Source organism: Taurulus bubalis, assembly GCF_910589615.1.
Source record: "Taurulus bubalis genome assembly, chromosome: 15".
Lineage (NCBI taxonomy): Eukaryota > Metazoa > Chordata > Actinopteri > Perciformes > Cottidae > Taurulus > Taurulus bubalis.
The window spans coordinates 2,947,996-2,975,646 of record NC_136603.1 but is presented as its reverse complement, the minus strand read 5'-3'; the positions used below and the strand labels follow the sequence as shown (position 1 = coordinate 2,975,646).

The window sequence follows — 27,651 nt, the reverse complement described above, 5'->3', positions numbered from 1 at the left end:
AACGAAGTGTGATAGTCTCAATGTATGTTGAAGTTATAACAGCTGTTTGTTGATAATAACTCTTATGTCGCTAAAATTACTATTAGAGTACACTGTTCCTTTAAACCAGGGCTCATAAATACCCAGATGGCCTTACAGATACTGGACCTGTAACCGATAGACAATTGAGAATTATTCAATTTGAAGGAACGCTTCAATGTTCTGCTGCAGCTTTTCTAGCCTTTAGAAAACACAACGAGCAGTTACATGCGTTATATATTGATGTCACATGATGCTACTCAAATATATCTATCAACAAACTCCAGTAGATTTACACACACGGTGGTGAGGTGGGGAAAGAGACAGCGTAGTCTCTCTCTCGCTGTCTCTCTCTCTCTCTCTCTCTCTCTCTCTCTCTCTCTGCTTTTCTAGATACTCAAAGACGTTTTAATCAAATGTTATGAATGAAACTTTTATAACTGTGTTTATGAATTGCATACCAATGAGTTACTAATGAGTGTTCATGTTGGAACAATTCTTTATAAATGATAAGTTATTCATGCTTTAAAAAAAAGATATTTAAAAATGATTCTTGCTAATTTAACGTGATCCCAACTTAAATTATGAATGCACATCTTGTTGGACAGTCATCTCTAAACATTGCATGTAAATATTTGGGATATTCCTGCATCCCTCCTTTCATCTTGAAACAGATATATTCATATGTTTTAAACATGATTCGCTGCGTTAACATGTGAGCCTGAAACGACACACGTGAGTTATGTAACGACAGGAAGCCGCTCGGTGATGACGAGTGTTTGTCTGCCTTCATGGAGGCGTGCGCTCTGACGGTGATTGATGGGTTAAGATCAGTGAGCAGGAGAAACTAAACACAATGACTCAGATATCACCGGTTCATTACTTACAGTCAAGACTACTTATTTGTAAGTTTTTTTTATTTATGCAAATGAGGCATTATGTTAGAACATAATTATTAACATTGTTTCATTTTGTGATAGTTTTTACCCAGAAGATGTTAGATATCTCTTTGCATCACTCTGAATTGCATAAATCAGAAAACACTGTCAACAATATTAAGAAAATATATTTGTTCTATGTTTTTATTAATAAATGTGTATAACTGAGGTTATGAATGCTGTGTGAACAAACCCAATAATTTGTTAACAATGTTAGTTTATTATGTTGTATTTACTGTTTCTATTTCAGTTTGTTCTATTCTAGTTTGCACTGGTGTCAGTATTACTTCTTACTCACTTATTGCTCTGTTGTTTTTTATTCTTCTGTTTTAATCTATGATTTATTTCTGGCCCAAGTATTTCATGTCTCAGGCTGTCAGTTCACGTTTCAAAACAATCACCTCAACACTGAAGAAACTCTCTCTCACACACACACACACACACACACACACACGTCTTTTATCAGTGAAGAGGACATAATGTCTCAACACTGAAACCAGTGAAGTGTCGTGTGAATAATCAAATGAACATTTGATCTCATGGTATGTACCAAACTTTTATTTCTCACACATCCAAACACAACACACAATACTTCCCTATTGTCAAGGACACGCACACATACACACACACACACACACACACACACACACACACACGCTGTTGTTCGGGTCGAGGACAGCTGAAGCAGTGATGGATGATCGATACTGTGGCATCGGTATTCTCATCATTGTATCGATTCTTTTAAATAAACATCGAGGAAAAAATTAAATGTGTTCACTTTTTTTTGTCTTTGCAGAAACAGCCCTGACTCATCGAGTCACGTGACTTTAGAAACCAGTGTAAAGTCAGACATCAAACATGTGAATCAACCTTTACTGTCCCTGTATTTGCGTTCATTGGGCTGCTGGTTCCCAACGAGGCCAAGTAGCACCTCAGCTACGAGTACTTGGTCCATTCGGGGACTTGAACCGACGACCCTCTGGTTCCCGACAGATAGACAAAGCTACTTCTATCTGCAACACACCCGGAAAGCTACAAGGAGGCTGATTATCCGATTAGAACTTCTGTGAAATACTGGACTTCTTTTCTTTCTATTGTTTCCCTTTTTCGTGGGAGGCAGCAGATCGGAGTCTTTGTGTCACGTTGTCGGTCTGCCTCATGACTTTGACACGACTTCACTGCAGCTACACAACAGTTGTGAAGTTCACACAAGCAGCTTGACACTTAACAACTGGCTCGACCACTTTCTCCTCTTTTGTGTTGGTGATGGTGGTAAACTGGATAAACTTCTACTTCAACAATGTTGCTAGCATTTATTTTTCAGGTCGATGTCGGACAGAAGTTCCTGTGTGGTTTTCTATTTATTTTATTAAAGTTTTAAGTTAACTCAAAGTTTACTTATTATGTTGTTAACCTTTTCATTTTAACTCAAACCGTGGCCTTTTTTCTAACCTCATCTTCTAGCTGCCTTTAAAGTTAAATGCGGAATTCATTTATTTGATTTATTTGATTTTGATTTTGAATTTGATATTCAACGTATTTTGTTGTTTGTCATTTTCCAATGATTTGTTGCCTGTAACAACTCTGTCGCCATAAGGTCACATGCCTGAGAAAAGACAATTAACTATGTCGGCATGCATTCAGGCACTTGTCACATACTGAGCACCCAAAACAACATTCCACCGCTCCACATTCCCGCGTGTCGGAGAGAGCAGTTTGTTCTCTCCATTCAAACGGATCTTAAACGTCTCTTTAGGTCTACATTGGGCTGCGTGTCGACGCCCCTAAAGCTCCAGCAGCTTTGTGTCGAAACCCTGACACGAGGGATTTGAGTCTTAACAAACCTGAACGAGGTGGTTTTTCTGAGAGACGTTTGTTTCCTGGTGAACTTTCAAGGTTTTGTTTGTGAAGTTAACTTTGAACTCCTCGTGCTTCTGACCTTTAACTGTTACATAGAGTTATTATTATTAATAACTTACACTGATGATGAAGATGACAAATACGGACCATACAGCATTTAAGTATGATTCTTAAAAAGGAGCAAATATTTCATGTTTTATCTAAAATAGGGTTTCTGAATGAACATCATCTCTTCTTAAAGATGGGAACCACCACCCCGGTCTACCAGTCCATGGGCACTGTTCCCGACCCCATGCGACATTGAAGAGGCATGTCAGCCAAGACAGCCCAACAATGTCCGCCACCTTCAGCATCTCAGGGCGGATCTCATCCACCCCAAGTCTTCAGGCGCTGCCCCCTCTCCAGGGGACATGTTGGCCGGGTTTAGGAGTTCCTCAAAGTGCTCTTTCCACAGCCCGACGATATCCCTCGTCTGGGTGAGCAGTTCCCCTCCCCCGCTGATAACAGCCTGGGGTAGGCCCTGCTTTCCCTTCCTGAGCCGTCGGATGGTTTGCCAGAATTGCCAGAACGATTACAAAGCCGATCATTGATCTCCGGCCTAAGGTGTTCTGGTACCAGGTACACTTATGAGCCACCTTATGCTCGGACATGGTGTTCGTTATGGACAAACCGCGGCTAGCACAGAAGTCCATTATGGACACGGCTAGCACAGAAGTCCATTATGGACACGGCTAGCACAGAAGTCCAACAACAAAACACCGCTCGGGTTCAGATCGGGCAAGCCGTTCCGCCCAATCACCCCCCGCCAGGTTTCTCTGTCATTGGTCTCCAAGGAGAACTATGGAGTCGGCAGGCGGCGCCCTTTCCAGGACCCCTCCCACCGACTCCAAGAAGGCCGGATACTCTGAAATGCTGTTCGCCGCGTAAGCACAAACAACAGTCGGAGCCTTACTCCCTGCAACCCGTAGGCGCAGGGAGGCGATCTTCTTGTTTTCCAGGGAAAACTCCAACATGGCGGCGCTCAGCCGGGGACTCGTGAGTATCCCCACTCCCGTCCTGCGCCTCTCACCCTGGCCCCCCTTAGAAAAGGACAAAGTCCAACCCTTCTCCAGGAGTTCAGTTCCAGAGCCACTGCTGTGTGTGGAAGTGCACAGGGTGCGGGGTCTCCCACCAGTTGGACGTGCCTGGAAAACCTCAAATGGGAGGCATCCGAATTAGATGCCCGAACCACCTCAGCTGACTCCTTTCGACACGAAGGAGCAGCGGCTCGACTCCAAGCTCCCTCCTGATGTCCGAGCTCCTTACCCTATCTCAAAGGCTGAGCCCGGACACCCTACGGAGGGTATCCGACACCTCGTTCTTTCGGTCACGACCCAGAGTTGGTGACGATAGGTGAGGGTTGGGACGTAGACCGACCAGTAAATTGAGAAAAACAGGTTATTTGTATTTGTATTTTACTTTATTTAATGCGCATTTAAAGTGTAACTTCACCTCCCGGGTATGAGCCTACTGGTCTGGGTCTGAATCTACTGGTCCGGTCTGAGCCTACTGGTCTGGGTCTGAGCCTACTGGTCCGGGTCTGAATCTACTGGTCCGGTCTGAGCCTACTGGTCCAGGTCTGAATCTACTGGTCCGGTCTGAGCCTACTGGTCCGGTCTGAGCCTACTGGTCCAGGTCTGAATCTACTGGTCCGGTCTGAGCCTACTGGTCCAGGTCTGAATCTACTGGTCTGGTCTGAGCCTACTGGTCTGGGTCTGAGCCTACTGGTCCGTGTCTGAATCTACTGGTCCGGTCTGAGCCTACTGGTCTGGGTCTGAGCCTACTGGTCCGGGTCTGAATCTACTGGTCCGGTCTGAGCCTACTGGTCTGGGTCTGAGCCTACTGGTCCAGGTCTGAATCTACTGGTCCGGTCTGAGCCTACTGGTCTGGGTCTGAGATGAGTCTCTTGGGTCTTCATTTCATTACTTAGTTTTGGCCTTGAAGATTTGGGCTGATCTAAAGCAGTCGATGGCTTTTTGGGGGCCATTTTCAAGCATGAAATGCCAACATTAACTGAACACGGTACAATCTCATCAATCAGTGTCGCCGTTCCTCTTTTAGCGGTCAAAAGTACATTGTGTTTCCACCTTTAGTCTTTTTTTGTCGCCAAAAAACAATTAACCATTCAGCCTGTCACCTGTCCAGGTCTCACCCTTTCACATACATTCTCCCGTCTATGGACATACTTCATCGTGAGTGTTGACTGATGGAGGCTGTTGAGCTCCAGTGTGATGCAGTGCTCACGTAACATATAACAATAACACATACTTGTCAGATTTTGAATTTATCCTAAAAAGAAAGTAGCAAGAAGAAAGTAATTTTGCCCAAATAATTTTTTTGACACATTTATAAAAGACAAAAAGGACCAAGCGGACTTTCATAATTACAGATGTAAAAGGGTTTTAAAATGAGGTAAAGATATTTATCAACTTCATGGAAGTTAAAGGTATTCCATATAGTTTGTTCAATGTTATCTGACTCTCCAGATATGAATGAAAGGCAGAATTGTGTTTTTTTCTAGAGTTGTTCACGCCTGAGTGGCTTGTATTTGGTATTTGGTAATTGCCATTTGAAAAAAAAGATAATTGTGACAGTGAAAATTGTGTTTTATTTGCATGTTACTTTTACAGTTAAAAGTTTTCTGGCCTTGGCTCTTGGTTTCCTTTCTTTTTTCATGATGATGCATCTGATGTCTTCAGGGGTTTTAAGAAACTAAGTAAACATGTTCTTTGAGTATTCTACGAGACAATTATGGGACTTTTCACTTGAGGTGCACTCACCTGGCAGCTATAGTTACATTACAAATAAAGATTTTTCTATACATTGATGATTATCGACGGCCAAAAGTAAATTAAAATGCTGCTTCTACATTAATGCATCAGTAAAAAAGAAAATATATAAAATATGCCACAGTAGTCATTTTTATGCATAATAAATTATTGGTACTGCAGTAAAGCTTCTTAAATCCTTCCTGGAAAATCCTTCGTCATGTCAATTGTTCTTCTTGAGAGCATTTGACTGACAGCTGAGCCCGACAGGTACACTGATGAAAGGTGGAACACGCCTCCAGCGTGAGCCGCCTATAAAGAGCGAGCAGCTGAACACCTGCAGCATCGAGCATCCTGTCCAGGTCCAACAGGTACTGATCTCCTCCTTCTTACCTTCTTACACTAAAAGCTGCACCTTTAACCACCAAACTCTGCTCTGACTTTACTTTCAGACTTTGACGTTTTACTCCAGAAGACCGTCGTCATGACTCCAGCCTTCCTTTTCCTCCTCTTCCTCTCGTTGTCGGCCATTCCTGCGGTGAGTGTGACTCTTTCAAAAAATGGAATCTAATATTTGAATGAACTAAAAGAGAGAGAAAAAATAAACTTCTTTACTTAGTTAATAAATGTTTTAGATAATTCAGTTTAATTTTTGTATTATTATTTCATGAAACCTTTAAGATGGAGCATAATTGTCAAAAGCCATGAAACTTTCACAATAAATGTTTATTGTGTGGTGACTAATGCCGTAAGAAGTCACAATTGATATATTACCTGTAGAGAGATGTGTCATTGAGGTTATTGAGGAGTCATTTATGTATTTGAGATGGACTTGAGAGCAGCTATTGGACTGTGACTTTAACAAAAACAACCTTTCAAACTATTGTATTTGACAGAAAACCGTGACTCCCATCGCGAAAATAACGAATTCAGGAGAAGCACAAGATTGTTGTGAACGTTTCTGTGTAGTTAAATGTTTGTGGGATTTAGAAATGAGAGCGTAATGGCAGTTTAGAAAATGCCCATGTCCCCACGTTTGCTTCATGGGAGAAAATTGTGGTCAGATTTAACATGGGGCTTAATGGAGGAGAGGAGTGGACTTCCTCTCACAATCAGTCGGTTTCAAACAAATGTGTGAATCTGTGGATTCAATCGACCCAAGTTTAGGACAAAAGACAAGATTTCCTACGTGTATATGCATACATTATGCCTGAAGATTGAACATTTTGGAGTGAATGACAAAATAGAAATATTATTGAATAGAGTCTGAAGCTCCTCCGTGCTCTAGCGATGACATCACCACTCTTTCCTGCGCCATACACACCCATTGTAAACTCTGAAATGGTCCGACAATTTTCCTAAACTTGAACAATAATTATATGAAAACAGTGCAAGCTATCAAAAAATTCCCAGTGGGCGAATAAACTCCAGACTTTTGGTGACGTTTTAAACTTCAAATCATTTCTCTACATTAAAGTATGGCGAGTCACTATGGGCACAAAAATTAGGGGTTTTTTTGCTCTCTTCACGCCGAAACCCCATTCAAGTGAATGGCACAATTTCTGGCAGTTTTTGGGGGGAAACGGCCGTTCGAATCTCTTAGAAAAGGCGATTGTGTGCTATGCCAGCAGGGCTCTATGAACCCATGCTGGCATCGCCACACCGAATCATGATTTTGAAATGAGCCCTGCTGTGGTTTGTGCTGCAGGGGGCAGCTGATGATGAACCTCCAGCGGGTGAGTTGAATCATAGAGAATATCCCCAAATACTGACGTAAAGGTTTGTGTCTTGTATTTAATGTACAAGCTGCTCCTTCTGGTCTCATCTGTGTGTTTTCTCCGTTTGCTTTCAGAGGATTTGGACGTCTCTGAACTCATCGAGAGAGCCAACGAAGGCATTGGTGAGACAAACGTGTATTTAAATAATCCAGCTCTCAATGCATTTTAATTTAGTGGAAGCTGAAACAATACATCTCCTAGTCAGTGTTGATCTACAGATTATTAGAACGATATTATTGTTATGATAATCAATGAATCGTCAGCGATCAATGATTAGTTCCAAACATTCAGCTCGTTAATCGTGAGGATTTTCTGATATTGTTTGAGGGGTAATCAGACAAAGGTTGTCAGTTTTGTAAATCATTAGTTCTTAATATTTCATAGAATACTAGTAATAACAATATAATAATAATAATAATAATAATAATAATAATAATAATAATAATAATAATAATAATAATGAAGAACTTACCTGTAGCCTATTGAAGATAACACATCAATTCCTGGTTCATATATTCATACTCCTGTCTGTGTACTTGTTGCTGCAGAATCGGGCCTCGTGTACGGCGACATTGTTCCAAACCGGCAGAGGAACGCGGTCCCCTGCACGAGCACGGGCTGCAAGTGGCCCAAACGTGGACGCTTTGTCTACGTTCCCATCTCTATATCCTCCAACTACAGTGAGTGGCAGAAACTAAACCTTTGACCGCTAAAAAAAAATAAAGTGCTCCCACGCTGGAAGGGAGAGCAGCTCTCAGCCGCCTGCTTTGTCTCCACAGCCAAAGACGAGCGCAAAATTATCATCAGAAGCCTGAAGGCCTTCCGCAAGTCCACCTGTATCCGCTTCCGCTGGAGGCGCCGTCAAAGCCAATACATCCACTTCTACTCTGGAACCGGGTAGGAGTGCACACACACACACACACACACACACACACACACACACACACACACACACACACACACACACATACAGCTATGTCTAACATCAAAAGACAGCAGCACTGATTTTTATTTTAAGAATATTAAGTCTCATCATCCTACAGAAGTAAAGTAATTATCAGCAAGTATTAGAAGTGAAATGTGTGTGTGTGTGTGTGTGTGTGTGTGTGTGTGCGACAGGTGTTGGTCCCGCCTGGGCCGCCAGAGCCAAGGGCAGGTGGTGTCCCTGAGGAAGAACGGTTGTTTGTACCCGAGCACAGTGCAGCACGAGGTCCTCCACGCGCTGGGCTTCCACCACGAGCAAGTCCGCTCCGACAGAGACGATTTCGTCGACATCCTCTTCCAGAACATCATACCAGGTCAGAGCTTGGTTTGCAATTTTGATTGCAGGTCAATCAAAATAAATGTAAATGTGCGATGTTCTGACCCGGGCCAGAAAGAATGCCGACAAGGTGATGTGAGGCGATGCTCGTCAGTGGCACGAGTGCTGAGTTTGTTTCTTAGTTTGCTGGCACATACATAATATTGATTATGAGTATCTAGCTATCACCTGGATTGGTCTACTTACAACTGAGTGCGGAGTTATCACAGTATATATAGGCTAGTGCGTGGGAAGATCTCTATCGAGACACAGTGGGAGTAACAGGTGCGTGTGATTACAATATGCTTTCACCTTGGTCACACGCTCAATAGCGTGTTTGTGGTTACAGCTGCAAAAGCTACTCATGGTCAGCTGATTAACAGCAGGACCATATTTAGACCTGTTTTCCATACATAACAAGATACCATCTACTATGACCATATATAAACGTCATAAAAATGTCATAAAAAAACAGGAATGTACGACAGCGTATTAAGCGTGATAGAAACCGGTTATAGAGATGAGAGTTTTTGGTTAACCTTGGTATGAGGGTTCGATATTTAAACCACTCTGTCCTCTACTAATCCTTTTCTAGATTATCACATAGGTTTGTGTCTCTGAGCTTTAGCTAGGTTCGCCTATTTGTTCTGACCCCTCAGTACATCAGCTTACTCTACACCTAACGCTCCACGTTTGGGCGCCATGAAACGGTACCGGCCCTGACCTGGTCAGAACTTAGGGGGAGCGCCTACTCCTTACGGCAGCCGTTTAAGGAGGGCCCGTTTTAGTCACCTGAGGTTTCCCCGTACAATTTATAGAGACAATGACGGATGTTAAAAACCCCATTCGTTCGGTTTCCCCGTGGCCTACCTGTACTATTGAGCAACGTCTCCACCGAACTGTTTCCTCTCATAGGAAAGGAAGATGAATTGTTTTGCACACAGTGCAACCCAAACAATTACTTACATTTGTCTGGATCTGGAAACGAGGCAGGATCGTGCATAAAGAAAAAATTAAAAGAACTTAGAAAAGAAAAGAACTCGTACTTGACCCAATCCTCAACACCCTAACCATTAGTGCATATCTAAATCATTATATGTCTCAATAAATGCATGAATAGATGACGTTGAATAGATGACATTTAAATGTGTTAAATACATTTACTAACATTTAAAATAAAATATCTTATTAATCATCTGTAAGTCCTTAATAATTAGTTTTTAATATGTACTACTTGATTTACAAATGGGAATCCATCATTTATAAAGTATCAAAACCCAACCATGAAACGCATAATAGTCAAGCTTTATTAATCAAGAATAGAACATGTAATACTGTGTTTATAAATTGCATATTAATGAGTTATCAATGAGTGTTCATGTTGGAACAAGGCTTTATAAATGATGAATAAAATATTTACTCATGCTTTACTAATGCTAAAATAAAGTGTTACCAAAATATCCAACTAACTGCTGAGCCTAAATATTTGCTGGTCTGTTCTCTCGTCCTGCAGGAAAGGAAAGAAACTTCCAGAAGCGGCCGACTAACAACCTGGGAACTCCCTACGACTTTGAGTCTATCATGGAGTACGGAAAGTAAGTGTTCTATTATATATATTTTATACCCATATCATACCCAGTGGAGGAAGAAGCACTCAGATCTCTTACGAAAGTAAAAATAGCAATACACCTAAAAAATACTCTGCTACATGTGAGGGTCCTACATTCAGATTAATGTATATTATTTTGTATAATGTAATATGATGTTCAGCTGGAAAAAGTGTTTACTACTATATGTAGTCTGCTATATATTAAAACAGATGTATAGATAGATATTTTTATTCACAAATACACATATATATATATATATATATATATATATATATATATATATATATATATAAATATATACAAACATCTAAAAATATATATATATTAATAAATATATACACACACACATATATAAATACATATACACATATATATATATGATTATATACACACACACACAAAAATATATATACAGCAGAAGGTACACTATACAACTTGAGTTGTGAGTCGGCAGCTTGTGATTGTGTAACTCTTGTGTGTCCTCCTTCAGATTTGCCTTCTCCAAAAACGGGCAGCCGACCATCGTCTCGAAGGAAGACCCCAGCCTGAGGTTTGGACGCTCTAAAGAGATGAGCGAGAACGACATCGCCCGCGTCAACAGGCTTTACCAATGCTGTGAGTTGAACATGAGCCTTGAACACGTCCGACTCATTGGGTGACCATGTGCCAAGTAGGGTGCAAATCTTATACGCCAGATAATAATCAGAATCCTGTCTTTTTTGTTTTTCCTCAACCAGGAGCGGCCTCCAGATACTTCAACCCTCAGTCGGTCATGATTACGATCAAAGGCCCAGATCTGATGCATTGAGAGATTGAATAAACAATGAAATGCAGAAATGAGTCAGAATTTTTTCCACTTCCTGTTCCCTCGTCTCAAAGTCAATGTGCTATTTAAATGTTGTTTTTTGGGTTAAATATGTAAAATCAGGTCTGGACGTTTTTATCTCTGATAATAGGTCAGTGAACGCCCCTCATGGTGAATTTAGGAGCTTTAAAAAGACTCTAAAGGAGACGACTAAGCGTCCTCACTAGGACACTCTATAGGCTAACGTTAGCTTCTTACTTTACACTTCAAACATCTTTCAAATGTTTATTAGTGAAGATTATCTTCATGAACTAAACGCTCGTTTGACAGATTATTTCCTGCAATAATTCAAAATGAAAAAAATCTTAATTGACTTTTTGTCGAGAGAACCAATGACCAGACGAAGATGCGATGAGTGTTAACAATACTGTTGATGAAATAGCAAATGAAGAAATAATCAATTTACTAAAGAAACTGAAGTCAAAAGACAGAATACGATGAATCACAACGCATTCAACGGCTTCTTCTGATTGCAGGAAATAAGTTCTGATATCACCAACTATCAGTGGTGGAAGACACATTTTACCTTTTTACAACTGCAACACACTCATGTAAAAATACTTCATTACAAGTCCATTAATGACGCCGCATCCCGTCATGTGCGTATTCATGTAAACCATATCAGACGGCACAGAAGACCCTTAATAATTGGTTTGCATTATATATTACTTAATTTACAAATTGCGAATCCATCATTTATAAAGTATGAAAACCCAATCATGAAACGAATAATAGGCAGCTTATTAATCAATAATAATAATAATTCAAACTTATATAGTGCTTTTCTAGATACTCAAAGACGCTTTAATCAAATGTTATGAATGAAACTTTTATAACTGTGTTTATGAATTGCATACTAATGAGTGTTTATGTTGGAACAATTCTTTATAAATGATAAATTAAGTGTTTATTCATGCTTTACTAATGCTAAATAGTGTGTTTCCCATTGTTTAATAATGACAATATGTTTGATTTATGAGTAAATTAAGTCAAAACAAAGCAGTGAATAAAACGTTTTTTGTGTTTTTTGTCTCTTCGTGCTGCAAAAAAAAAGATATTTAAAAATGATTCTTGCTAATTTAACGTGATCCCAACTTAAATTATGAATGCACATCTTGTTGGACAGTCATCTCTAAACATTGCATGTAAATATTTGGGATATTCCTGCATCCCTCCTTTCATCTTGAAACAGATATATTCATATGTTTTAAACATGATTCGCTGCGTTAACATGTGAGCCTGAAACGACACACGTGAGTTATGTAACGACAGGAAGCTGCTCGGTGATGACGAGTGTTTGTCTGCCTTCATGGAGGCGTGCGCTCTGACGGTGATTGATGGGTTAAGATCAGTGAGCAGGAGAAACTAAACACAATGACTCAGATATCACCGGTTCATTACTTACAGTCAAGACTACTTATTTGTAAGTATTTTTTATTTATGCAAATGAGGCATTATGTTAGAACATAATTATCAACATTGTTTCATTTTGTGATAGTTTTTACCCAGAAGATGTTAGATATCTCTTTGCATCACTCTGAATTGCATAAATCAGAAAACACTGTCAACAATATTAAGAAAATATATTTGTTCTATGTTTTTATTAATAAATGTGTATAACTGAGGTTATGAATGCTGTGTGAACAAACCCAATAATTTGTTAACAATGTTAGTTTGTTATGTTGTATTTACTGTTTCTATTTCAGTTTGTTCTATTCTAGTTTGCACTGGTGTCAGTATTACTTCTTACTCACTTATTGCTCTGTTGTTTTTTATTCTTCTGTTTTAATCTATGATTTATTTCTGGCCCAAGTATTTCATGTCTCAGGCTGTCAGTTCACGTTTCAAAACAATCACCTCAACACTGAAGAAACTCTCTCTCACACACACACACACTGTTGTTTGGGTCGAGGACAGCTGAAGTAGTGATGGATGATCTATTCTCATCATTGTATCGATTCCTTTAAATAAACATCGAGGACGAAATTAAATGTGTTCACTTTTTTTTGTCTTTGCAGAAACAGCCCTGACTCATCGAGTCACGTGACTTTAGAAACCAGTGTAAAGTCAGACATCAAACATGTGAACAAACATACATGTGAATCAACCTTTACTGTCCCTGTATTTGCGTTCATTGGGCTGCTGGTTCCCAACGAGGCCAAGTAGCACCTCAGCTACGAGTACTTGGTCCATTCGGGGACTTGAACCGACGACCCTCTGGTTCCCGACAGATAGACAAAGCTACTTCTATCTGCAACACACCCAGAAAGCTACAAGGAGGCTGATTATCCGATTAGAACTTCTGTGAAATACTGGACTTCTTTTCTTTCTATTGTTTCCCTTTTTCGTGGGAGGCAGCAGATCGGAGTCTTTGTGTCACGTTGTCGGTCTGCCTCATGACTTTGACACGACTTCACTGCAGCTACACAACAGTTGTGAAGTTCACACAAGCAGCTTGACACTTAACAACTGGCTCGACCACTTTCTCCTCTTTACCTCTTCAAACTGATTTTTTTATTTTTCTGTGAAATCTACAGATCCTTAATAACTGTAATCACCAAAAGGAAGAATTATATATTGTGTTTCTGTTGCAGTGATGGTGGTAAACTTCAACTTCAACAATGTTGCTAGCATTTGTCAGGTTTTTTTGTGGGACAGAAGTTCCTGTGTGGTTTTCTATTTATTTAATACATTTTATTGATCATCGTTTTGATTATAAATACATATATTATCTTTGATCCCAGGTCGATCTAATAACATGAACTCGACATCTGTGCACTCCATTTCAACAGAGTTGCATTTCAACGGTCGACAGGAAACAGTCAAAGTCAAAGTCAAAGCTTTACTGTCAATTTCTCGACATGTACCAAACATACAGAGGAATCGAAAAAACGTTTCTCTCCAGTGCAAATAGATAAACAAAAACATTCAGACAACATATATATATACATATTGATAACTTTTACCCAGCAGAACGCTGTTCATGTCCCGTGTGAAACCAAAACTCAAAGTTGACTTATTATGTTGTTAACTTTTTATTTTAACTCAAACCGTGACCTTTTTTAAATGAATAAATACATTTGATATTCAACGTATCTTGTTGTTTGACAACGTTCAATTTTTCCAATGATTTGTTGCCTGTAACAACGCTGTCGCCATAAGGTCACATGCCTGAGAAAAGACAATTAACTATGTCGGCATGCATTCAGGCACTTGTCACATACTGAGCACCCAAAACAACATTCCACCGCTCCACATTCCCGCGTGTCGGAGAGAGCAGTTTGTTCTCTCCATTCAAACGGATCTTAAACGTCTCTTTAGGTCTACATTGGGCTGCGTGTCGACGCCCCTAAAGCTCCAGCAGCTTTGTGTCGAAACCCTGACACGAGGGATTTGAGTCTTAACAAACCTGAACGAGGTGGTTTTTCTGAGAGACGTTTGTTTCCTGGTGAACTTTCAAGGTTTTGTTTGTGAAGTTAACTTTGAACTCCTCATGCTTCTGACCTTTAACTGTTACATAGAGTTATTATTATTAATAACTTACACTGATGATGAAGATGACAAATACGGACCATACAGCATTTAAGTATGATTATTAAAAAGGAGCAAATATTTCATGTTTTATCTAAAATAGGGTTTATGAATGAACATCATCTCTTCTTAAAGATGGGAACCACCACCCCGGTCTACCAGTCCATGGGCACTGTTCCCGACCCCATGCGACATTGAAGAGGCATGTCAGCCAAGACAGCCCAACAATGTCCGCCACCTTCAGCATCTCAGGGCGGATCTCATCCACCTAGTGGCCTCTGCCAGGGGTATGGGTGCAACCACCCTTCAGGCGCTGCCCCCTCTCCGGGGGACATGTTGGCCGGGTTTAGGAGTTCCTCAAAGTGCTCTTTCCACTGCCCGACGATATCCCTCGTCTGGGTGAGCAGTTCCCCTCCCTCGCTGATAACAGCCTGGGGTAGGCCCTGCTTTCCCTTCCTGAGCCGTCAGATGGTTTGCCAGAACCTCCTTGAGGCCAGAAAGTCCTTGAGGCCAGGAAGTTCTTGAGGCCAGGAAGTTCTTCTCTATGGCCTCCTCAAACTCCTACTACAGCCCTTCTGGCCTGCCGGTACATGTCAGCTGCTTCAGGAGACCCCTGCGCCAACCAGGCCCGAAAGGCCTCCTTCTCCAGCTTGATGGCTTCCTTCACCCCCGGTGTCCACCACAAGGTTCTCAGGTTGGCGCCACGACAGGCACCAATGACCTTCCGACCACAGCTCCTAGCGGCCGCGTCCACAATAGAGGCTTTGAACATGGTCCACTCGGATTCCATGTCCCCAGCCTCCCTCGGGATGTGTGAGAGGTTCTTCCGGAGGTGGGAATTGAAGATCTCCCGGACAGGATCCTCTGCCAGACGTTCCCAGTTCACCCTCACTACACGTTTGGGCTTGCCAGGTCTCTCTAGCCGACTCCCCCGCCATCTGATCCAACTCACCACCAGGTGGTGATCAGTTGACAGCTCTGCTCCTCTCTTCACCCGAGTGTCCAAGACATACGGCCGCAGATCAGATGATACGACTACAAAGTCGATCATTGATCTCCGGCCTAAGGTGTTCTGGTACCAGGTACACTTATGAGCCACCTTATGCTCGAACATGGTGTTCGTTATGGACACGGCTAGCACAGAACTCCATTATGGACACGGCTAGCACAGAAGTCCAACAACAAAACACCATTCGGGTTCAGATCGGGCAAGCCGTTCCGCCCAATCACCACCCGCCAGGTTTCTCTGTCATTGCCCATGTAAACGTTGAAGTCTCCAAGGAGAACTATGGAGTCGGCAGGCGGCGCCCTTTCCAGGACCCCTCCCACCGACTCCAAGAAGGCCGGATACTCTGAAATGCTGTTCGCCGCGTAAGCACAAACAACAGTCAGAGCCTTACTCCCTGCAACCCGTAGGCGCAGCGAGGCGATCTTCTTGTTTTCCAGGGAAAACTCCAACATGGCGGCGCTCAGCCGGGGACTCGTGAGTATCCCCACTCCCGTCCTGCGCCTCTCACCCTGGGCAACTCTAGAAAAGGACAAAGTCCAACCCTTCTCCAGGAGTTCAGTTCCAGAGCCACTGCTGTGTGTGGAAGTGCACAGGGTGCGGGGTCTCCCACCAGTTGGACGTGCCTGGAAAACCTCTAATGGGAGGCATCCAGGAGGCATCCGAATTAGATGCCCGAACCACCTCAGCTGACTCCTTTCGACACGAAGGAGCAGCGGCTCGACTCCAAGCTCTCTTCTGATGTCCGAGCTCCTTACCCTATCTCTAAGGCTGAGCCCGGACACCCTACGGAGGGTATCCGACACCTCGTTCTTTCGGTCACGACCCAGAGTTGGTGACCATAGGTGAGGGTTGGGACGTAGACCGACCAGTAAAAAACTGTTTATTTTTATTTCTGTCTTTGTGCTGCACTGCAACACCTGGTCTGGGTCTGAGCCTACTGGTCTGGGTCTGAGCCTACTGGTCCGGGTCTGAGCCTACTGGTCCAGGTCTGAGCCTACTGGTCCTGGTCTGGGTCTGAGCCTACTGGTCCGGGTCTGAGATGAGTCTCAGGGCGTTAACATTTACTTCATTTCATGACGTAGATTTGGCCTTGAAGATTTGGGCTGATTTAAAGCAGTCAATGGCTTTTTGGGGGCCATTTTCAAGCATGAAATGCCAACATTACCTGAAGCGTCACGGTACAATCTCATCAATCAGTGTCGCCGTTCCTCTTTTAGCGGTCAAAAGTACATAGTGTTTCCATCTTTAGTCTTTCTTTGTCGCTGTAAACAATTAACCATTCTTCAGCCTGTCACCTGTCAAGGTCTCACCCCTTTCACATACATCGTGAGTGTTGACTGATGGAGGCTGTTGAGCTCCAGTGTGATGCAGCGGTCACGTAACATATAATAGTGACACATACTTGGCCGATTTTGAAACTCATTTATGCTAAAAAGAAAGTAGGAAATTAATTTTGTCAAAAGAATTTTGTTGACACATTTATTGATTAAAAAAGACAAAAAGGACCAGGCGAACTTTCATAATTACAAATGAGGTAAAGATATTCATCAACTTCATGGAAGTTTAAGGTATTCCATATAGTTTGTTCAATGTTATCTGACTCTCCAGATATGAATGAAAGGGAGAATTCTGTTGTTCACGCCTGAGTGGCTTGAATTTGGTTTAATTGCCGTTTGAAAAAAAATTGTAATTGTGACAATGAAAATGGTGTTTTATTTGCATGTTACATTTATAGTTAAAAGTTGTCTGGCCTTAGTTTTCTTTCTTTTTTCATGATGCTATATCTGATGTTTTTTGGGGGGTTTTAAGAAACTAAGTAAACGTATTCTTTGAGTATTCTACGAGACTAATATGGTACTTTTCACTTGAGGTGCACTCACCTGGCTCACCTATGATGACATTACAAATTAAGATTTTTCTATATATTGATGATTATCGATAACCAAAAGTAAATTAAAATGCTGCTTCTACATTAACGCATCAGTAAAAAAGGAAATCGATAAAATATGCCACAGGAGTCATTTTTATGCATAATGAATTCTTGGTAAGTGTAAGCGACGTGGGTTTATCAGTAGGAATAAATCAGTCCAACATGTTCTGGGTTTTCCTCATAACTTTAGTCAACCCACTCCACACTCCAGCCGGCCCGTCCAGCCCCGTTTTCCCTCTTTCCTCTCTCCTCTTCTTCTCCCTCACTTTACCCTCTCACCTCCAGATGCCCGAACAGCGCCGACTAGTGGTTATAACTAATACATGTAATTAAGTTTACATCATACAATTTCACTCGTACACATCTCCCCGCCTTACAAAAGAAGCGTCCTCGCTTCAAAATAGCTGAATTTATACTGTAGGTAAACTTACCTAACTAAATACCAATAAAACAGGTGATGGTAATAAACAGGAGTAACAGTAAGGGTTATAACACAGAACAGCATACTTCATCAACATGCTGTTAATCCACCAGCAGGAGAAAAAAAAAAAAAAAAAGTTCAGACCACAGTTCCATAACGTACTGGGGGACGCACACAGCGGCCGAACTTGGTCTTTATTCCTAAGAAAGGCAGTACTAGCGGAGACAGTCCACTGGTAGATTCTGTGGAAGTATTGTGTCCCACAGGTGTTGTGGTAGTGGCAGCCCCTTGAGATGGAGGACACACATGAGTCCGAGCCCTATCTGGAGGCACAGAGCATCTTGGTGTGGCTGGGCTCCAGTAAACATAAGGTCTGGAGCCTGAGAGTGCAGTAGGCAGTGAGTGGCCTGAGCTGTTTGCTGCTGTAGACCCTCCTACAGGTACAGGCGGATCTTTCCCATCTGACCAGGCAGAGCGATAAGGTTTCAGGCGGTTGTAGTGAATGACCTTTGGCTTAGCTCTCGGATCCCGCTGGTCTAACAGTTCATAGTCCACTCCGATGTCACCACTGCCCGAGCCTAACCTTCGCAGTATTTTGAACGGGCCCGACCACTTAGGTGACAACTTTTGTCTAGCAAGGGCTGGAAGGTCAACCCACACCAAGTCACCCGGCTCATAGGCTGAGTGTTTCATCTGACGATCATAGTAGTGCTTTTGTTGAGCACCTGCTGCCTCAATGTTTTGTGCAACAGAGTGAAACGCAGCACACAGTCTCCTTACAATAGAATTGGCATATTCACTCGGAGTACCTGGAGTGGCATTTGAAACTCCTGGGGAGTCCCCAAGCAGGACATCAGTAGGCAGACGGGCTTCTCTACCATGTGCCAGAGAGAAAGGCGTGTGTTTGGTGGACGAGTGAACACTGGTGTTATATGCAAATTCAACCTGTTTCAGGTGGTCGTCCCATTCACCTCCTGTGGTGTATAGGTATTTTGCCAACTGGTCCTTGATAGTCCTGTTTGCCCGTTCCACCATGCCATCTGACATGGCATGATATGGGGATGTCCGTGTTTTGTGTATTCCCAGGCGGGAACACAGGTCGTTCCCGCCTGGGCCGCCAGAGACGAGGGCAGGTGGTGTCCCTGGGGAAGAACGGTTGTTTGTACCCGAGCACAGTGCAGCACGAGGTCCTCCACGCGCTGGGCTTCCACCACGAGCAAGTCCGCTCCGACAGAGACAATTTCGTCGACATCCTCACCAAGAACATCATACCAGGTCAGAACTTGGTTTGCAATTTTGATTGCAGTTCAAATAGATGTGCGGTGTTCTGACCCGGGCCAGAAAGAATGCCGGCCAGGAGATGTGAGGCGATGCCCGTCAGTGGCACGAGTGCTGAGTATGTTTCTTAGTTTGCTGGCACATACATAATATTGATTATTATTATGAGTATTTAGCTATCACCTGGATATCACCTAGCTAGCCAGCTAGCAAGCTAGTCACTAACTAGAGGTCCTGGCTAGCTAGCTAATTAGCTTGCTAGCTGGCTAGCTAGCTAGATACTCATAATCAATAACGTGTACGTGCCAGCAAACTAAGAAATATACTCACCACTCGTGCCACTGACGGGCATCGCCTCCCATAGGGTACACGTGTGTCCCACTATGAGTTTATAATGCACATGTTAACCCTAACCATTAGCGCATATCTAAATCATTATATGTCTCAATAAATGCATGAATAAATTACATTTAAATATGTTAAAGACATTTACTAACACTTAAAATTAAATAAAATATCTTATTAATCATCTTATTAATCATCTGTCTATCATCAAAACTAATCATCAAGTCCTTAATAATTAGTTTCTAATATATATTACTTATATTACTCCTCTAATAGGAAAGGAAGATGAATCGTTTTACACACAGTGCAACCCAAACAATTACTTACATTTGTCTGGATCTGGAAACGAGGCAGGATCATGCATAAAGAGAAAATGAAAAGAACTTAGAAAAGAAAAGAAAACTTTACATAACCCAATCCTCAACACCCTAACCATTAGTGCATATCTAAATCATTATTATTATAATGTTATTATTACTATTATTGAATAGATGACATTTAAATATGCTAAATACATTTACTAACACTTAAAATGAAGCAACATATCTTATCAATCATCTGTAAGTCCTTAATAATTAGTTTCTAATATATATTACTTGATTTACAAATGGGAATCCATCATTTACAAAGTAAGAAAACCCAACCATGAAACGCATAATAGTCAAGCTTTATTAATCAAGAATAAAACATGTATTACTGTGTTTATAAATTGCATATTAATGAGTTATCAATGAGTGTTGTTGGAACAAGGCTTTATAAATGATGAATTAAGTGTTTACTCATGCTTTACTAATGCTAAATAGCGCGTAGTTATTATAAAGTGCTACCAAAATATCCAACTAACTGCTGAGCCTAAATATTTGCTGATCTGTTCTCTCGTCCTGCAGGAAAGGAAAGAAACTTCCAGAAGCGGCCGACTAACAACCTGGGAACTCCCTACGACTTTGAGTCTATCATGGAGTACGGAAAGTAAGTGTTCTATTATATATATTTTATACCCATATCATACCCAGTGGAGGAAGAAGCACTCAGATCTCTTACGAAAGTAAAAATAGCAATACACCTAAAAAAAACTCTGCTACATGTGAGAGTCCTACATTAATTTAATGATATTGTATAATGTAATGTATAATGTGTTAATGTTCAGCTGGAAAAAGTGTTTACTACTATGTATAGTCTGCTATATATTAATAGACATATATATATATATATATATATATATATATATATATATATATATATATATATATATATATATATATATATATATATATATATACATATTTCTATTCACAAATATATATATACACATATATATATATATATATATATATATATATATATATATATATATATATATAAATATATACAAACATATACAAATATTAGGGCTGGGCAAAGTTAACTGATTAATCGCATCATTTTTCTGTGATTAACTGCGAGTAATCGCATTATGCGCCAAATTCAATAATGAATCGAAAACTGGTGTATTACGAGCTTTTATTTTAAAGTAATGTTATCAGAACAACAGGCCCTCTGGAGCAACAGCAACAGTATATAAATCATTTTTGTTTTTTTTGTAAGGGTCCTGTTAGAGTGACAAGCGACTCTTTCTTTTGTCCATGTTCAAACAGTAACGTTCAAAACAATTCAGAAACAGTCAAAGCATGTGAAGCATATAATAAACTGTGTAAGTAACTCAATATGTGTTCTAAAGTTAGAAACAGTTTGTCACGGTTTGTTTTTGTTGCACGTTTTTTGTTGCACGTTTTTTGTCTGCCGTAAACAAAATGTATCTGGTTTCCTGTTTTGAGATAAGGTACTTTTATTTTGAAGGCGAAAAACAGAGTTGAAACGGAAGTCGTATAGTGCGCCGTTTAACGACTAAAGCTACGGTCGGAGGGGTACGCTACAAACTGACTACAAGTGAAAATGACAAGTTTGGGGAAGATTGGAGGAAGTCCAGTGGAGTTAATGAGGAAACATGTAACATGTGTAAGGAGTTGCATGAGTTTTTGAGCATCCCAAGCCACTAAACAAGAAGTAACACATCATAGTACAAAGCATGGAATTTTCTTTTGCCAGTAGGTGGCACTCTGACAATGTGAACATACACAAGCATCATGTTTCTCTACGTGAAGTGTAGTCTATGATTTATTTCTGGCCCAAGTATTTCCTTTGTGAAAACAATTGCCACAACACTAAAGAAACTCACACACACACACACACACACACACACACACACACGATGACTGTATTTTATCAGTGAAGAGGACATAATGTCTCAACACTAAAACTAGTTTGAAGTGTCATGTGAATAATCCAAAAATCATTTGATCTCATGTTATGTGCCGAACCTTTATTGCTCACACACCCAAAGCAAGATTATAGTTCTCCGTCTCACTTGTCAATTACAGCTGAAACCTGCTGAGCCAGAAACTCCTCTGATGAGAAACTGGAGACGCTTCCCAAAGAACCTCTGTTGGGAGGTGAGCAATTCAAGCGCTTCTTTAGCTTCAGTGTCAAACTGGTGGAAGACAGGTATCAGTTGATCAATGAGTTGACTGATCTTAATTTGACCGTTTCCAAATTAATCGACAAAGATTTGCATGTACATCTGCATGTGCAGCGATGCATAAAGTACCCAAACGCCATACTTGAGTAAAAGTAAAGAAACTGGAAAACGACTCTGATATTAAATGTACTTAAGTATTCAAAGTAAAAGTTCAAGTAAAAGCTGGTAATAAAAAAGCAAAGGGTCAGAATTTTGAGAATTATGAAGTGTATTCTTTTAAGTGCTGTGGCCACCATGCCCAAGGAGTTGGGTTGCTGTGATCATCCAGGAGCTTTCTCTGAAACAGTGAGAGAAAGACATTTTTTAAGCTAACAACTTTAGCTAGCCACACTTGCTACACACACCTCCATGCATCTCCAACTCCGACGCGGCTCAAATCGTAACGCTGTGCTCTCGCAGCTCCTGCCAATCCTATGGTGTAGTGGCTAGCTAAGGTTAAGTTAGCTAACGTTAGCCAACTAGTGCTGCAATGATTGTAGCTAAGATGACTCAAATCAACAACATCTCACAACTGTCAACACGTCCTCAGCTCACTAACTCGCTAGCGATCTGTCTACTACACTAATTGTCTCATTTGATTTACGATAGCTAGCTAACGCTAGCCTAACATACACCATGTATAGCTAGCTTACAAGATCATACACCGGTCTCCTCCCCTGCCAAATATAAACTCCAATCCTGTGGGAAACACTGCTAGATATCTTAGCAGGTTTATGCTAATTATGAACTAAACATTAACGTTGCGGCTCATGGGATTAATCTTAATTTACCTCAATGTGTTTTCTGAGGTTGGATGGGGAATTTTTGAATGCCAATATTTCAGTAGCTTTGGGTAAACATAAGAGGCCCTTCACCCGGTACGAAGAATCTTTCACTCCAACATAAGAAAACATTTCTCGCAAATATGGCCACGGGTGTTGTCTTCGTCACCACCGTCGTTTGTTGCGGGAGTAGCAGGTGCTTCCATTTCTGCTTCCATCATGAAATCAGTCATCGTAAAGTCATGAAGTTGCTCGCTAGCTAGCATCCTGGGCATCACTGGGAATTCTGTGTCTGTGTTCCCCGATGTTGACCATCAGTTTTCTTTGCAAGTAATACAGTAATGAAGTATTTCTACTTCGTTACACACTACTGGCATTATATAAACAAGTGCCTGAATGTCACTAAACACCCAAAACATCATTCCACAGATCCACATTCCTGCGTGTCGGAGAGAACAGTTTGTTCTCTCGGTTCACACGGATCTTAAATATCTCTTTATGTCTAAGTTGGGCTGCGTGACATCGCCCCTGAAGCTCCAGCAGCTTTGTGTTGAACCTCTGATGGGATTTGAGTCTTAACACGCCGGAAACACGCGAACGAGCCGGTTTCTGAGACGTTTGTTTCCTGGTGAACTAACTTGGAACTACTCGTGCTTCTGCCCTTTAACTGTTATATAGAGTTATTATTATTAACTTGCACTGATTTCATGGACCATAAAGCATTGAAGTATTATTAAAATAAAAAGGAATATTTAATGTATAACTAGGGTTTATGCATGAACAAATATATTTTGGATTCTTTCACCAAAAAAGGAATTGCTATCGTTAGCGTACATCCCATATTTAGACAAAAACAGTGTTTGGCTGATTTAAAGCAGTCGATGGCTTTACTGGGTCCCTTTTCAACCAGGAAATGTCAACATTAACTAAAGCATCCGGTACAATCTCATCAATGTCAAAAGTACTTTACAAATTAAGATGTTTACATATCTTGACGATTATTGAGTACCAAAAGTAAATTTAAATGCTGCTTCTGCATTAATGAATCAATAAAAATATATAAAATAGAATTTAAAAAACATGCCACAGGGGTCATTTATACATAATGAATAATTGGCACTTCCAGTAAAGGTATTTAAATCCTTCCTGGAAAATTCTTTGTCATCCATTGTTCTTCTTTGAGCAGCTGCTCAGAACATTTGACTGACAGCTGAGCCCGACAGGTACACTGATGAAAGGTGGAACACGCCTCCAGCGTGAGCCGCCTATAAAGAGCGAGCAGCTGAACACCTGCAGCATAGAGCATCCTGTCCAGGTCCAACAGATACTGATCTCCTCCTTCTTACCTTCTTACACTAAAAGCTGCACCTTTAACCACCAAACTCTGCTCTGACTTTACTTTCAGACTTTGACGTTTTACTCCAGAAGACCGTCGTCATGACTCCAGCCTTCCTTTTCCTCCTCTTCCTCTCGTTGTCGGCCATTCCTGCGGTGAGTGTGACTCTTTCAAAAAAATGGAATCGAATATTTTAATGAACTAAAAGAGAGAAGAAAAAAAATACTTTTTGACGCAGTTGATACATTTTTGAGATAATTCAGTTTTGTTTTTTTATTGTTATTTGATGAAACCTTTAAGATGGAGCATAGTTGGCAAAAGCCACAAAAGAGCATGTCATCCTATAATGTATATGTTTTTATTAGTCTGGTTTTCACCATGAAACAGTAAAGAGAAATCATGATTTTGAAATGAGCCCTGCTGTGGTTTGTGCTGCAGGGGGCAGCTGATGACGAACCGGGTGAGTTGAATCATAAAGAATATCCCCAAATATTGATGTAAAGATTCATGTCTTGTATTTAATGTACAAGCTGCTTCTTCTGGTCTCATCTGTTGGTTTTCTCCGTTTGCTTTCAGAGGACGATTTCCAAAAAATCGAGAAAGCCAACGAAGGCGTTGGTGAGACAGACGTTTATCTAAATATTCCATCTCTCAATGCATGATGGGAAAAACATTTTAATTTAGTGGAAGCTGAAACAATTTATCTGCCGGTCAGTGTCGATCGACAGATTATTTGTCATTTTTGCAACTTGTAAAAATGTGTTTTTTATTTTATTAAATATTTCATAGAATAATAATAATAATGAAGAAGTTACTTGCAGCCTTATCGCATGTCTATTGAACATACATTCCTGGTTCATGCATTCATACTCCTGGTTGTGTGCTTCAGGCCCCTCCGACGACGTTGTTTGGAGCCGGCTTAGGAACGCCGACCCCTGCACGAAGACGGGCTGCAAGTGGCCCAAAAGTGGACGCTACGTCTACGTGCCCGTCTCCATCTCCTCCACCTACAGTGAGTGGCAGAAACTAGATATGAGACAGACAGACGTTCAATGATCAAACGGAGACTTGACATTGGCCTTTGACCCCTTTACAAAATAGTGGAAGGGAGAGCAGCTCTCAGCCGCCTGCTTTGTCTCCGCAGGCACAGCCGAGCGCAACATCATCATCAGAGGCCTGGTGTCCTTCCACAGGTCCACCTGCATCCGCTTCCACTGGAGGAGCAGTCAAAGCCATTACCTCCACTTCTACTCTGGATCCGGGTAGGAGCGCACACACACACACACACACACACACACACACACACACACACACACACACACAGACAGAGAGAGAGAGAGAGAGAGAGAGAGAGAGAGAGAGAGAGAGCGAGAGAACAAAAAAAAGAAATTTCCCTAAAGACAAACGGCACATGAATGGATCAAATTTAGTAAACTGAACTCTATTAGTTGGGACACCTACACACACACACACACACACACACACACACACACACACACACACACACACAGCTATGTCTAACATGAAAAGATAGCAGCTAAAACTTAAAGTCCTACAGAAGTAACATAATTGTCAGCAAGTACTTTGCAGTATAAATAAAATAAAATATGACAAAATGCTAAACGTCAGTCCACAAACTAGCGGCTGATGTCACGACGACTACGTCCACTTCTTAAATACGGCCTCTAGCTGGTTAAATGTCTCCCGAACAACACAATAGGCCGGGAATGCATCAGCCACACCTGTTTGTTTGTACTTATTGTACTGTGTGTGTGCTTGTGTGTGTGTGTGTGTGCGACAGGTGTTGGTCCTACCTGGGCCGCCAGGGACGAGGCCAGGCGGTGTCCCTGAGGAAGAACGGTTGTTTGTACACAAGCACGGTGCAGCACGAGGTCCTCCACGCGCTGGGCTTCCACCACGAGCACGTCCGCTCCGACAGAGACGACTACGTCGACATCCTCTTCCAGAACATCGTCCCAGGTCAGAGATCATTTAGCTATTTCAATTGAAATCCAAATAAATGTGTGATTAAAAATGTAGAAATGCGAATCCAAACACGTTGCGTCACCAGAGCGGTTGAGGTAAACATGCCAGCTCTCCAGCCAGCAGGAGAAAATAAGGAGATAGTTTGACGTTAGACATGAACTAGAAAACTCTGGATTGCAAACAGAGGAGGTGCAACCTCAGGCCGACAATGTCAACCCACTGCTACTAAACATACCCAACTAACTGCTGAGCCTGAATATTTGCTGGTCTGTTCTCTCGTCCTGCAGGAAGGGAAAGAAACTTCCAGAAGCGGCCGACTCACAACCTGGGAACTCCCTACGACTTTGAGTCTGTCATGCAGTACGGCAAGTAAGTGTTCTATTAAATATATATGTATATATATATATATATATGCATACATATACATACACCCGCTTCTAGCCAGCTGGCGCTCATGCTAGTTCCCCGCTAACTTCCGCTAGCACTCCGCTAACTCCCCGACAACCACCAAAGGTAGGGACCAGCGCTAGCTTGCTACAGCGGGACACTGACCGGCCGTAGGAGCGGCTTGTAATCCGACTTTTGCGGTACACGTAACAAAGTCGGCAGCTTGTGATTGTGTAACTCTTCACACCAACACTGTTGTGTTTGCGTGTCCTCCTTCAGATTTGCCTTCTCCAAAAACGGGCAGCCGACCATCGTCTCCAAGGCAAACCCCAGCCTGAACTTTGGACGCTCCGGACAGATGAGCGAGAACGACATCGCCCGCGTCAACAGGCTTTACTGCTGTGAGTTGAACATGAGCCTTGAACACGTCCGACTCATTGGGTGACCATGTGCCAAGTAGGGTGCAAATCTTATACGCCAGATAATAATCAGAATCCTGTCTTTTTTGTTTTTCCTCAACCAGGAGCGGCCTCCAGATACTTCAACCCTCAGTCGGTCATGATTACGATCAAAGGCCCAGATCTGATGCATTGAGAGATTGAATAAACAATGAAATGCAGAAATGAGTCAGAATTTTTTCCACTTCCTGTTCCCTCGTCTCAAAGTCAATGTGCTATTTAAATGTTGTTTTTTGGGTTAAATATCTAAAATCAGGTCTGGACGTTTTTATCTCTGATAATAGGTCAGTGAACGCCCCTCATGGTGAATTTAGGAGCTTTAAAAAGACTCTAAAGGAGACGACTAAGCGTCCTCACTAGGACACTCTATAGGCTAACGTTAGCTTCTTACTTTGCACTTCAAACATCTTTCAAATGTTTATTAGTGAAGATTATCTTCATGAACTAAACGCTCGTTT

At 41.5% G+C, this 27,651-nt stretch overlaps 2 protein-coding genes across 2 annotated transcripts; both read left to right on the top strand.

Annotated features, from left to right (window-relative positions):
- Nucleotides 1-5,901: 5,901 nt before the first annotated feature.
- Nucleotides 5,902-20,663, top strand: LOC306747447 (low choriolytic enzyme-like; the record flags this gene model as incomplete). The annotated part of the gene is made up of 11 exons (XM_079230505.1): nucleotides 5,902-5,994; nucleotides 6,096-6,161; nucleotides 7,332-7,359; nucleotides 7,476-7,523; nucleotides 7,950-8,081; nucleotides 8,181-8,298; nucleotides 8,521-8,699; nucleotides 10,215-10,296; nucleotides 10,802-10,926; nucleotides 19,154-19,342; nucleotides 20,578-20,663. 11 exons carry the CDS (start codon nucleotides 5,902-5,904, stop codon nucleotides 20,661-20,663), a joined length of 1,146 nt encoding a protein of 381 aa, XP_079086631.1.
- A 3,690-nt stretch (nucleotides 20,664-24,353) lies between these two features.
- On the top strand, nucleotides 24,354-27,357 carry LOC306747961 (low choriolytic enzyme-like). Its single transcript, XM_079231068.1, has 9 exons — nucleotides 24,354-24,517; nucleotides 24,801-24,822; nucleotides 24,939-24,980; nucleotides 25,252-25,374; nucleotides 25,507-25,624; nucleotides 26,164-26,342; nucleotides 26,636-26,717; nucleotides 27,015-27,136; nucleotides 27,259-27,357. Coding segments are annotated over exons 1-9 (744 nt in total). The 5' UTR covers nucleotides 24,354-24,463; the 3' UTR covers nucleotides 27,261-27,357.
- Nucleotides 27,358-27,651: the final 294 nt, after the last annotated feature.

What these genes read in the sequence shown, in the direction of transcription:
- LOC306747961 (XM_079231068.1), top strand. Translation starts at nt 24,464, where the DNA reads ATGACTCCAGCCTTCCTTTTCCTCCTCTTCCTCTCGTTGTCGGCCATT. An exon ending in CGTTGTCGGCCATTCCTGCG is followed by an intron (nt 24,518 to 24,800) that starts GTGAGTGTGACT and finishes TTTGTGCTGCAG; the next exon opens with GGGGCAGCTGATGACGAACC. An exon ending in GAAAGCCAACGAAGGCGTTG is followed by an intron (nt 24,981 to 25,251) that starts GTGAGACAGACG and finishes TGTGTGCTTCAG; the next exon opens with GCCCCTCCGACGACGTTGTT.